Here is a 13,642-nt window from a genome sequence, read left to right as displayed (position 1 = left end):
CTTCCTTCCTTCCTTCCTTCCTTCCTTCCTTCCTTCCTTCCTTCCTTCCTTCCTTCCTTCCTTCCTTCCTTCCTCACCTGCTATCTTAGAATTGATATTAAGTATTGCTTCCAAGGCAGAAGAATGGTAATGGCTAGGCAGTTGGGGTTATTAAATGACTTATTCAGAGTCAACCAGGAAGTGTATGAGATCATATTTGAACGAAGGACTTCCTATCTTTAGCCCTAGCTTTCTATTACTTAGCTACTACTTAGCTGCCCCTTGGATATATTTCTTAACCTTCTGTTATAGTTGGTCTGCTCTGAAGTTGTATTGCAGTATTTTCTTTTCATTTGGAAATTTCAGTAATTTTGAAATAATTCTGGTTATCATTTTATCAGTGTATTTTTCACAGTTCATAATTGCCTCATTAAGGAGAAGTTTTCCAGGCAAACTACAAGTCAAAAACATTCTCCCGGTGGATGTTTTGAAGTCTGATGATGATTACTAGGTCTTACATGTACTTGACTTTCTTCTGACAAGTTTTAGTATTATCCTAGATGAAAAAATGAGCATCATCATTAAAAATGACCTTTCCCCATTTTTCTCTCTAGACTTTTTCTTGTCTTGCTTTGATAAACTCTTCCCAAATCTGAATAGCAAGTTAACAGGTGGCTTTTTTACCCCTTGGTTCTCTTACTGTTTTCTAATTTCAAGAAGCATATTCCAAACTACGGAAGGATCAGTGACAATCCCTGCTAACTTTAGCTTCCAGGTTCCTCAGAAATTCTTTACTTGTTTTCCAAGGTTTGATTCAGTTGTTTTGTAGCAATAGTTTGTCAGTTCTTGGCTTCATTTTTCATTTTCCCATGTGCTTCATTGTAATTCTTTCAGATTATTTTAATGCATTCAAAAGAAATTTAATCTCAATCCTTTTCAAAAAGCCATTTTAAATATTTTTTTTAGTCAATAAAATCTTCTTTCTTATCCTTATATCCCACTCCTCAAGTTGAAAACTAAAGAAAAGCAAAATCTCCTGCAAAGAGGTACCAACAATCAAAACAAATTTCTATATTGACATGTGGATACTCCTTCACCACTTTTCTAGGAAGTGGGTAGTGTGTCTCATCATCAGTCCTTTGGAATCATGGTTGTTCATTATAATATCAAAAGTTCCTGATTCTTTCAAAGTTGTTTGCCTTTACTGTGTTGTCATTGTATGAATTGTTTTGGTTTTGCTCACTTACACTGTATCAATTTATAGAAGTCTTCCAGGTTTCTTCTGGTACTCTGTTTAGTCTTCCCTGGAGCCCAGCTGTGTTGAAAAGAGTTGATGTTTCTGTTACAGAAGCTGAAACTCTGGCCACTGGGTAACATTTTAAGCAGGGAAGAACAATTAGGAAAAATAAATAAATTAGGGTCTTTTATATATTTCTTTTTAAAGACTAATAATTTATTTTAAATGAGCTCTGCTTTGCAAAAATTAGAGTAAATGAAAGTGTTTAAATTACTAGTTTTACCTATGTCTCATTTATTTAAATTTCTGTAACATTAACTCAGACTTTCATGTGTAGTCTCATGAAAAAAAAGATTATGCCTCATATTTCTGAAAAGAACTCCTGATTTAATCATTGCTTAATTGTTCTGCCAAGATTGTCATTATATTCAAGTTTAACTGTGACAATCTTAAACTATAAGCATAGAAGGTAGTGTTTTATGTACATTAAACTTAAAGTAAGATTTATTTATAATGACTAGAAACCTAAGAATAAATTTAAGGAAATATTAACTTAACCAGTAAAAACTTCTTGATATCTTTGTCAGGTATATATATTTATATACACATACACACACACACACACACACACACACATATATATATATATATATATACATATGAGTAGTGAAATATAAAAATAATTCGTTTCTATTTTAATATAGGTTAATTTTTTTATGATATAATAAATCATTTCCTTTTTTTTTTGTTAAACTACCATTATAGGGAGTTGCAGTTGAGGAAAGTCATTCTAACATTATAAACTGCCCAACTGTTTTGTAAGTTTTGTCTTTGTAAAAACTGAGTCTTTTGAGCAGAGGTTCTTAGCCTTTTTGGTGTCATGGATGCAGCATTTCTTTTCTATCTTCCACACCACTCCCCTTACCTGTTAAAAGAGAGAGAGAGAGAGAGAGAGAGAGAGAGAGAGAGAGAGAGAGAGAGAGAGAGAGAGAGAGAGAGAGAGAGAGAGAGGGAGGCACAGACAGAGACACACAGAGACACACAGAGAGAAACACAACCTCTTCTATGAATTTAATTTCCTGCCATGACATCTTGGACATGATTTCTTAGCCCCTTTTGGTTCTATCCTTTGTTCTTATGTGAGTTATGCAAAGTGAGTAATAATACTCTTATCTTGTTCTGGGTGCATGGAGGAACATACCCTAAGATTGTTCCAGTCAAAAGTTGGAATGCTTTTGAACTCTTCTGCAGGGTGTCTCTTGGCCTCTTATTTGTGTGTATATGATGATGATGATCTTATTCCTGGTAGCCTCTGTGGTTCTGCTGTCATTCCATGGAGCATTTCAGGGACTTCTATTCTACTTTTCATGTGAAGACCCTTGCAGTTTTTTTGTTTGTTTTGTTTTTTGTTTTTAAATAAGATCAGTGGTTTAGTAGCTCTTTGTGCGTGGTATTCTTTCTTTCTCCTTCAGATTCTTCATATAACTTGTAAGTTCTTCTGGTTCTTTTACCTTTTCTTGCTAGGAAATTAGCTCTAGCTGGGAAACTTGCTCTGTGGACATTCTTAGCTAGGAAACTTTTCTAGCTAGAAGACTTGCTCTTTGGACATTTCTTTTTTTATGTATTTATATTCAAATTCTTAAACATATGTGACATTAAAATACAGTTGTAAAATAAAATATAACTAGATATAAAAATGTTTGTGTTCTTAAAACACTGTTATGGAACAAAACAAACATTCTCTATGTTTAGGTTTGAATCTAATTTGTAACCCAAACATTTAATTTATGTAGACAAATTTAAAAATAAATAATTTGGGGTACTCTTAACATATAGTGAGCTTTCATTTTAATGACAGATATGAGAAAATTTTATGTTGTATATATATTTAGAATGTATCTTATTAAAATGCGATTAAGCTTTTCATAAAGAAAAAATGGGGGGCAACGGGGTAGCTCAGTGGATTGTGAACCAGGTCTAGAGATGGGAGGTCTGTTGTGGTGAAAATTTTCACCTTTTAAGATTATTATAATATTGAACAATGGCCGCCAAGGAATTTACTTATGAAATTCCTAAAATGAAACACTCAAGTCAGAATGGAGTTTATGGAGGTTTAATCACAATGGGAGTAGGGAAAAGGAGAGGGAGAGAAGGAGAGAGGAGAAAAGGGAAGGGGGTTACTCAACCTCTGACCAAGGCAGAGGGAGTTTAGGCCCAAAGGGCCAAGGTGGAAGGAATCAGTCCTTGACTCATGTGACAGATCTGAAGGGAAGCTGTCTGCGGGCCTCCTCTCTGTTCAAGCTTCTAACACAAACTGGCCTCTAGCCCTGTCTACAGGAAGTGAGCGAATTCCAGAGGCTGCTCTCTCTGTCACTTCCTGTGCCTCACACGTGCCAATGGTGGCTCAAGCTTGGCTTAGGCCAGCCTAGGTGGGCAGTTAATTATTTCTGATTTGTCATTGACTAGCACATGCCCGTGTAGTGTGGGTGTGCACAATTTTTGGGTGCTAGACCAAGATGGAGATTTTAAAATTCACAGGTCCTAGGTTCAATCTGGCCTCAGCTACTTCCTAGCTGTGTGACCCTGGGCAAGTCACTTGACCCCCATTGCCTAGCCCATACCACTCTTCTGCCTTGGAGCCAATACACAGTATTGACTCCAAGAAAGAAGGTAAGGGTTTAAAAAAAACAACCATATTATTCCTTTCCTGATTGACTCTTTGAGAAGCACACAAATCAGATGGTCTGCTTCTTTGTCCCTTGAGTTTTTATGTGTACTAAGATTTGATTTCTAATTTCTAATTTCCCACAATTAATGCTTTTATCCAGTATGGGTTTTTAATGATGAGTTCAAAATGAAGTTTTTCCATTTGTCATAGATGGGGTTTCTTCTTTATAGTGGTATTTCTGTGAACAATTTGTGAATGGAAGTTATTTCCACACTCAAAACAGATATAAGATTTCTTAACATAATCGAATAATTTGTATATACTCAGGTTTGTTGAAGCTTTTCCCATAGTTAGCACATTCAGACCACTTTTCTCCAGCATGATTCTCTCTGACTCAGCTGTGTGGAGTGTAGACATCATCTCTAAATAAAAAATTAAGGGTATAGAAAACATTAGATGTGGCAGAAACTGGTAAAATAACATAATTTTTAATTGACTCTGGAAGAAAAATAGATATACAATCTTGGCAAGTCTGGTTAAATTTGGGGTTGGGAGAGAACTCCTAAGGTAGGTTAAAAAAATAAGCTTCTTTACTTTTTCTTCTGGGCTTCTTGATTGTTGCCTTTTCCCCCTATTATTTGGTGTTGATTTCTGAGATTTCTTTGACTCCTAGTTAATAAGTTTGAGTCCTAGCATTGTCGGCTATATGTTGCTTGGCCTTGTGCAAGTCACAACCCCCTTGATCTTCAGTTTTCCCATTAATAAAATGGAGGTGGTAATACTTGTACTCTGTTTCCTGTGAAACTGAAAAAAGAAGAGAGCTTTGTAAATTTTAAGTGCTATATAAATGTGTGTATATATATATAATATATAATAACAAATATATAAATATAAATATTAATGATCATACCTGAATATACTTGCACATACATTTTATGTGGCTCTGTATACTCCCATTTCCAAATTTTGCATTTTTTCACTTTGCATTCCTGAATTTCATTTTGTATTACTTTCATTAAATAGGGAACAGCCAGGCTTTCAAAATAGCTAATTCAGAGTTAAAGCATATCTTTGCAATTTCATAATTGACTGGAACATATAGAGAATATAAAATCCTATTGTGCTTACAGTTTATTGATTATAAAATAATTTGATCTTATAGAGAAAAATTGTATCTTTTTGGATATTTTCCAACCATACATTAAAATCACTTAAGATGCTTTTAAGATAAAACAACAGAAATAACTCTTCAGTTACTGTCTGGTCATAAACACCAGGTCAAGCATAAAACATGGATATATATATATGTGTATGTGTGTGTGTATGTATATATGTATTGAGAGAGAGTTTTTTTTGTTTTTTTTTTCTGATACTTTGTGATTCAGATTCTCTTCCTCCCTCTTTCTCTTCCCTACCATTCCAATATGGTAAATGTGCTTTCATGCAATACATATTTACATATATGGAGATTTATATTTGCTGAAGGTGTTGGCCACTTCTGGAGGAGATCCAACACAATATCCAACTTAAAGAAGAATTTCCTATGAATGATAAAATGTGGCAGATTCTCCTGTTTGTAAATGATATTAATTCTCCTATTTGGAGGTGATATTACATGGTTTACATTAACCCTCAATAAAGACAAATCACTCAGAGGAGTGTGGCCAGATTATCCCCATATAAGAAAACCAATTGGATGGCAAATGTCCATTACCCATGTGTAATGTGTAATATGTAATATGTGTTTAGATGGACAGCCTATAGAGTTTGTCCAACAGTATTGTGTATCTGGGGTAAACAGTAGAGATGAACAATAAATTGACCTCAATTGAACAAAAAGAAGAGTGTGGGCTAGATTGGGGAATTTCAAAGCTCCTTTCCTGATGTGAAAGCAAAATTCCATCTTTTCAATTACCAACATTCTCCTGGTATTGGAATATGGCAGCGAATATAATAGTCTTTGAGAATTAAAAATAAATATCACAGAGGGCAGTAGAGAAGCCCATATTGCTTTTAGGCAGGCTACAATATATAACCAATGGTAAACATCAAAGAAAAGGAATAAAACTGTCATGAAGGAATCATATGATAGGAAGAGAATATGAATTGGTCACATGATGAAGGGAAGTCATGAAGAAATGGGAGGTAAATGTGTGCCACTAGCACTCTCTTCAGATGAGAATACATCCCTATGGTGAACTCATGGAGAACATAAGAAAGACTTATAGGGAATGGGTGTGTATGAGTGGGAAATAACTTTCTTCAAGGGAGGGAACTTCCAAATGGATTAGATTAGAAATCCATTTGAAAGGGGTTTTAACTCCCCTTGTTTACATGTAAGAAGTGAAAACTTTGAGATGCTGAGAATTTTATTTGTGTGTTTCCTCTAAAGTAGAGTACCTGAAGGTGATGACTAAGTTATACAACATGCCCAGTTGTCAGTTTTCAAAAGCAAAACTTTTTAGTTTAAATTTTTGCTAATTTTTGCCTCCCTAACAATCTTTGAGATTTGTATTATAGAGCAAACTGAATTTTTATCCTCTTTAACAACTGGTATTTTTCTTTCTCCCTTTACTCTAAGGTGTGCTGTATGTTCTAGTTACTGGCTTACTTTATAAAATATACATTTGTAAGGTTCTTGTGCTGCTGAACGTTTTTGCTTGCTGCTCCGAATCTTAATGAATACTCCCGGGGATGTTGAGAAATGGGGTGGGTTTGCCTCAGACAAGCAAGGGAATAGTGAGTACTTTGGACATAAATAAGGTGAACCATAATGTTGTTTTTGGTTACCTCAGTTATTTAGTTGGTGAAGAATTCAGAGTAAGAGGGGAGGAAAAAGTTACCAAATATCATTTAATCATCAAGTTCTGGTTAAAGAAATTAGTAAATTGCAAGTGTAATTAATGTAATTTCCTTGTGTTGTCATTCATTCATTCATTTAAAGAAACATTTATAAAGCACTTTCTTTGTGCAAAGCTTCCATCTTAGACAATGTCATGATAATAAAAACTTGAATTTGATTTTACGTGGATGCTTTCCATGTGAATTTGAGATTTTTATTGTGCAAAATGATTACTTTTAAGACAACATATTGTTTTTTTATCAAATTAAGGTATACGAAATCTGGGATGAATTTATTTGTCATCATTAAGATTATCTTATTGCTGTTAACTAGGAATACATAGATACTTATCAATTTTATCTAGTTATTTACCTCTCCTTTCCTCTCCCATATATTGTGAAGCCAGGTCTTACCTTCAAGGGACTTTTCATTTAGTGTGGCAATAAGTTTTGAATTGATCAACAAAATATTGATGTCAGAAGGAATCTTAGAAGTTATATAGTTAATTTAACTTTCTCATTTTACAGATAGAGATTGAGACCCATGGTTATGAAGTGGTTTGTAAAATCCATTCATTTTTATCTATCTTTCCTTATAATAATGATCTTTTTAGGGTTATAATTAGCAATGAACTAGTTTGTTTTAATACTGCCTATTATCTTTGTTCAACTTCTAGTTTACATTTTAGGTTGCAATCATTTTATTTTCTCCTCCACTGTTATTTATTTTTAACATTCATTTAAAAAAATGTGGAATTCCAAATTCTTCCTTCAACCACTCCCTTCCTTACCCAATGAGAAGGCAAGCAATTTGCTATCCATTATATATGTGAAATAATACAACATATGTTTCCGTATTAGTTATGTTGCAAAAAAAAGTAAAAAAAAAGGTAACAAAAGTTAAAAAAAGTTTGCTTCGGTCTGTACTCTGAGTTCATCAGTTCTGTCTTTGGAAGTAGATAGCATTTTTCATCATGGAATTTCATCATTTAGAATTGAAGCTAAGTCTTACAATATTACTGTTACTATATATATAATGTCCTGTTTTTAGCTCACTTCAGTTTTCATCAATTCATATGAATCTTCTCAAGTTTTTCTGAAACCATCTTGCCCATCATTTCTTATAGCTCAATAGTATTTCACCACAATGATATACAAGTTGTTCAGCCATATACCAATTAATCACTATCACCTCAATTTCTAATTCTTTGCTACCACAGAAAGAGCTATTATAAATATTTTTGTATAAGGGTTTGTTTCCTTTTTCTTTGGTCTCTTTGGGATATAGACCTAATAGTAATATCACTGGTCAAAGAATATGCACAATTTTTTAGCTCTTTGGGCATAGTACCAAATTGTTCTCCAGACAAGTTCACAACTTTACCAATAATGCATTAGTATCCATATTTTTCTATATCCCTGCCAGCATTTGTCATTTCCCTTTTCTGTCATGTTGGCCATTCTAACAAGTGTGATATGATACTTTAGAGTTTTAATTTGCATCTCTCTAATCAATAGTAATGTAAAGCATTTTTAATGTGACTTGATAGTTTTGATTTCTTCTGAAAATGGTCTGTTCTTTTAACCACTTACCAATTGAGGAATGGCTCTTACTTTTATTAATTTAGCTCACATAGTCTCTAAGACAATACAGGTCATTTATATAATGCTTCCCTATGTATTTTTAGCATAAAGCAGGATATGTTTTTGTTGTCTACCTTAGGGCTGAGTTGCTTTTATTGGTTTTTATATTACCTTGAAAGTTCATTATTTTTGAGCAGTTGAAAAAGGCTAAATTATGAAGTTTTACATTCTAAAAAGGGAAAAGACAGGTGTTCTTTTGGATTCCTACTGTCTTAAAGGATGATTGAGGGAATTAAGTAACACCATTAGCCTCTGGCTTTTGTGATGGTGTTTTTGGGGGGAAGAGTATTTTAAGCCAGGAAAGAAAAGGGAGATAAAAGGAAATGTATTAGGGAAGGGATAGCAACTTAACCATTCTGCATATCTGCATAATTGGGATGCAAAAAGAAGAGTATAATCATTGATGAGTGAGGACAATGTACTTATGGATATATCATGAACCTCACTTATATTTGAATCTATCAAAGGAAAATTGAATATTCATACATATTTAGTTTGGTGTAGAAATACATTAAATTCAATAGCAAAGCAGTTTAAGAGAGGGAGAGGGGCATAAGAGGAAAGTTAACATTTAGGGAATAATAAGTTAGAAAAAAGGGCCAGTTTTAGAAATTGGATCATAAAAGAGGTAGGGAGAAAGGACTTTTGACCTCCATTACAAAGATGTGGTGGCAAGGAGGAAAAGAGAGAAAAACAGATAAGAAGTGTGATGGAAGGAAATAGTCATAACAATGAATGTATGCATACACTGATAACATGGAATAGGTTAACACAATGGATTAGAAAGCAACATTCATCAATCCTTACATGAAACACACTAAAAACTCAAACATTTACACAGGGTTGATATTAAAGGATGGAAGAGTATTTACTATGCTTCAGGTAAAAAAAAATTTTTTTATGCAGGGAGTAACAATTATGATCTCAAACAAAGCAACAGTAAAAATAGACATAATTCAGGGAAATAAGCATCAGTATATCTTATGTTTAAAGATACCATTGATAATGACATAATCTAATATCAATACTTACTTGAATATATATTCAGTACTTGAAGGAAAAGTTAATTACCAAGAGAATTAGCAGAAACTATAATTGTCAAAGGGCAGCTAAGTGGTGAAGTGGATAGAATGCTGGGCCTGGAGTCAGGAAGACCCTTCTTACAGATCTGGACTCAAACACTTACTAGCTGTGTGACCTGGGGCAAATCACTTAACATTGTTGACCTCAGTTTCCTCATTTGTCAAATGAGCTAGAGAAAGAAATGACAAAAGTGCTCTAGTATCTTTGGCCAGCAAACTCCAAATGGAGTCATGAAAAGTTGAAAATGACTGAAAAAAAGACTAAAAAACTATGAAAATAGTAATAGAAGGTCTCAGTATGTTTTTCAGATTTTAAGAGATTTTTAGCTAAAGAAAAATTAAGGTGGTGAATAGAACATTAGAAGTTAGATTCTCTAGATCAGTGACTTACTGAAAAGAATAGAAAGGAATATAGATATTTCTTAATTGTATATGGTACCTTTATGAAAATTGACTAAATGTTAGGGTAGAAAAACCTCAGTAACAAATGCAAAAACTTAGGAAAAATTAAATATACTCCTTATTGACCACAATGCAATAAAATTATAATTTATAAAGGGCAGTTGAAGAAAGGATTCAAACTTTTAAACTTTTTTTTCCACGTAACAGTAATCTCTTTTCTCTCCCTTCTGTCACTCCCATTGCAAATAAAAAGGAAGAAAAACAAAACTTTTGCAAAAGAAAAGCAAAACAAACTCCTGCATTGGCCATGTCCAAAAATAGATGTCTCATTCATTATTCTTACTCTTTCTTCCCCTTTCTACAGCACATTTGTAGGAAGACAGAATGTTTCATCACTGGTCTTTTGGAGTTAGGCTGGTATTTTTTTTTTATCAGAGTTTTTAAGTCTTTTAATATTGCTTGTAGTTAAAATGTTATTATGTAGATTGTTCTCTTGGTTCTGCTCACTTTGCTCTGTAATCAGTTTATACATAAGATTCTCTAGGTTTCTCTTAATAACTGGACAGTTATTTAGTGCTTTTGCCTAGGCCATACCAATATAATAAAAATGATAACACTTCTAACCTAGCTTAGCTTCAACTTTTCCAATTATTTTTCTACCTCTGCCTCAGCAGCCTTCTCACAAGGGCAATACCTCCATTTCCATCAGCCTTTTATCCAATTAGTGAGTTCTTTCCTGAAATCTCCAGTTGAAGGCATTATCATGCTTAACATACCAACCTCTAACATGCTTGATCCTCTAATTCTCACACTTAATTCCATGAGTTTGTTTATTGTTAAGTTTCAGAACATCCTTTAAATGGTAATTAGTTTAATCATTTGGAACCTTTAAAGAATTGAAGGTAGGAAAGCTGTTTGCTAGTGACTTTATATTATTGACTATATAATTAGTCAGAAATATAATTATATATTGACAATATAATATTGGCTATACATTTTGGGATAGTGGAAGCATTATTCTGCTATCCCCTAATAGTTTAAAAGTTTTGAATCCTTTCTTCAACTGCCCTTTAAAAATTATAATTTTATTGCATTGTGGTCAATAAAAAGTATGTTTTAATTGTTTCCTTTTCTCTCTCTTTATATTTCTGTCTCTCTTACCTCTCTGGATAGTTTATACAGGATTATAGAATTTTCTCTTAACATCAAAAACATATTTCATCTTGAGACCTGAACCTTGAAAGAAAGTACTAAATATAAATATTATCTTTTAATTTTTATGGGATACTTATGTTCTCTGTAATCTGCCTGCCTATATGGCAGCCTCAAAATACTTCTACCAAGAGTTAAAGGAAATCAAGAAAATCAGAAATCTCTCTTTTCTCTTATCACCATCCCTACCCTCTACCCACTTAGTTGGTGTCCTCTTCTCTTAGAAGGGAAAGTTCTTTGATGGGTTAAGAAGTTGCTGAATCACTTTAGCATTGGGTCACAAATCAGAACACTGGACTGATTTGAGGTATCTATGATACTGAGATTAGAATAAGGAAGAACAGAGATCAAGTCTGCCTCAGATACTTTTTAACTTTATGACTTTGGGTAAATTACTTGACCATACTAATCTTTGGGTTCCTTATCTATAAAATGGGGTTAATGGGGGTTAATCGACATCATAGGGTTATTAGAAGGACAAATAATATATGTAAAGCTGTTCACAAACCTTTAAGTTTTAAAACTGTGGTTATTTTGGTGGAGATGGTAGTAGCCATGGTACTAGTGAGAACACCACAGAGGCTGGAAAATATGAAGCCCAAGAAACAAAGAAACTCTTCAATATTAGGTAGGGCTTTATATATTCATATGCATGTGAAAGAGAAAGGTTAAGCAATACCTCTATTTTCTCAGGCCTGTCCCATTAAGAAGAGAATCTCTTTGAAAAACCCAGCCAATGTAGGTTCCAAAGGAATGTACACATAGTTATTTCTACTAATGAAAAGAAAAGGTCTTGGAAAATAGTTGGTGACATGACATTGAAGAAAAAAAGAAGCTTTTCTTATATTCTTACTGACCCTACTCCTAGTTGAAATGCAAACAATTGCCAACAAGTAGACTGCCCCAATCCACTCTGATTCTTTTCCACCTCCCATGTTCTGTACTGGACAATGCAGGCTGTCAGGAGGGTGTGACAGTCAAGGTATTACAGGAATAATAATAAGAGATATATCAATTAAACAATGATTGAGTAAGAGAGAATGAGCTTCATATATAATAAATTTTTAGTTAATTTTCAACTGATGCCTTTTCACTTTTTCCCAGAAATTGCAGGACTAAAAGCTTATACTATATAATATATTTTTATGTTTCCAAAAATATTGTTTTCTACTGTTTTTGAATGTGCATGTATATAGCGTTTTTGTGTTATGGATTAAATAAGCTTTTATGGGTTAACTGGGGGACCTAATTATCATTTATCTAAGGGAAAAAAAAGAAATCTTAAATGTGAACTTTTGAAACAAAATTGGTTTGTATTTTAGGGACTTCCTGTATTTCCTCATGGAATTACTTTAATTAAAAAAATTAATTTTATAAAGCTCTGTTTAGTTCAGGTTCCCACAGTGCTTTGTCTTGTCCTTTTCTTTGCCTGTATCACACTGTCTCATGCTATTCTCATTTGAATGCAAGTTGTATTCCATTTAGAAGACTATAAATTCTTTGATGAGAAGGACAATATTATTTGCCATTTTAGTAGCCCCACTACCTAGCATGATGCATATGGAAGCTATTTAATAAAGACTTTTTGAGATGAATAGAGGAGTACTTGCTAAAATTTAAGGCAGAGCAGTGCCTTCTGATTATAGAAAACAGACAATATCAATGTCCAGATGAAAACATTTTTCTTTTTGGTTTCTCTGTTGTGTTCCCAGATGAAGACGGTTAGCGTTGCCTTAGTTTTGTGCCTAAATGTAGGTGTGGATCCTCCGGATGTGGTGAAGACAACTCCCTGTGCCCGTTTAGAGTGCTGGATTGGTAAGTGTGAATTTTCTTAATGAACACCTGTCATGGAGAGACCACCTGGAAGACTTCAAGGACAAACAGACCTTGGTTGTAAGTCTTCTGGCCCTTACCTATAAGATTCAACATAAAAGTGTTCCATATATATTTTATACAAGTCTATATATATGTATATATGTTTACATGTGATATAGATATACTCATACATACATTCACACACATGTCAAGTCATTATTAATATATAAATGTATTTGTATATATTGATTATATATTTACATGCATATACACACGTATATATGAACAAACATTTCAAAGTTTTTTGTGCCATTTTCTATGTACAATGCTAGGCATTGTGGAAATAGGGACAAAAATTAAGTAGCTCCAGCTTCTGTCAATGTGTCTGTATATGTTTCTAGAATATAGACAGTAAAGTACTGATTGATAGAATTGCTACTAGAAAAAAGCTACCACAACTCAAATTCTAAGTCTAAATGTCACCATTTCAGTAACAAATGACGATTTTCAAGCTACCAAGAGGAAGGTCTTCAATATGAAGGAAAGACAATTTGAATAACTTAGAATTATTTTATTTCTCATATACTAGAAATCAGGAAAGGAATTGCATACCACATTTTAAAAAAGCTATTGAGATTCTCAAGTGTCTACCAAAAATGTTATATCCTGCCTAATTATCAACAAAAAAAGATGAACTTCATACAAAAGAGAGACACTTGAAACATTCTTGTCACGCAAAAAAGTCTCTTATCTTAAAGGAAT

At 33.4% G+C, this 13,642-nt stretch overlaps 1 protein-coding gene across 2 annotated transcripts in view; it reads left to right on the top strand.

Moving 5' to 3' along the window:
• The window catches only part of RPTOR (regulatory associated protein of MTOR complex 1), a 569,750-nt gene that overhangs the window by 101,975 nt on the left and 454,133 nt on the right, over positions 1-13,642 (top strand). Inside the window, exon 2 of one of the 2 annotated variants that reach the window (XM_056817367.1) lies at positions 12,778-12,880. In XM_056817367.1, the coding sequence (XP_056673345.1) occupies positions 12,778-12,880 (103 nt within the window). Of the gene's footprint in view, positions 1-12,777; positions 12,881-13,642 lie in introns of those variants that run through there. The other variant, XM_056817369.1, reaches the window with a different exon arrangement.

Source organism: Monodelphis domestica, chromosome 2, assembly GCF_027887165.1.
Source record: "Monodelphis domestica isolate mMonDom1 chromosome 2, mMonDom1.pri, whole genome shotgun sequence".
In the NCBI taxonomy this organism is placed as follows: Eukaryota; Metazoa; Chordata; class Mammalia; order Didelphimorphia; family Didelphidae; genus Monodelphis; species Monodelphis domestica.
Note: the sequence above shows the minus strand (reverse complement) of the source record. Positions and strands in the feature narration are given on the sequence as shown.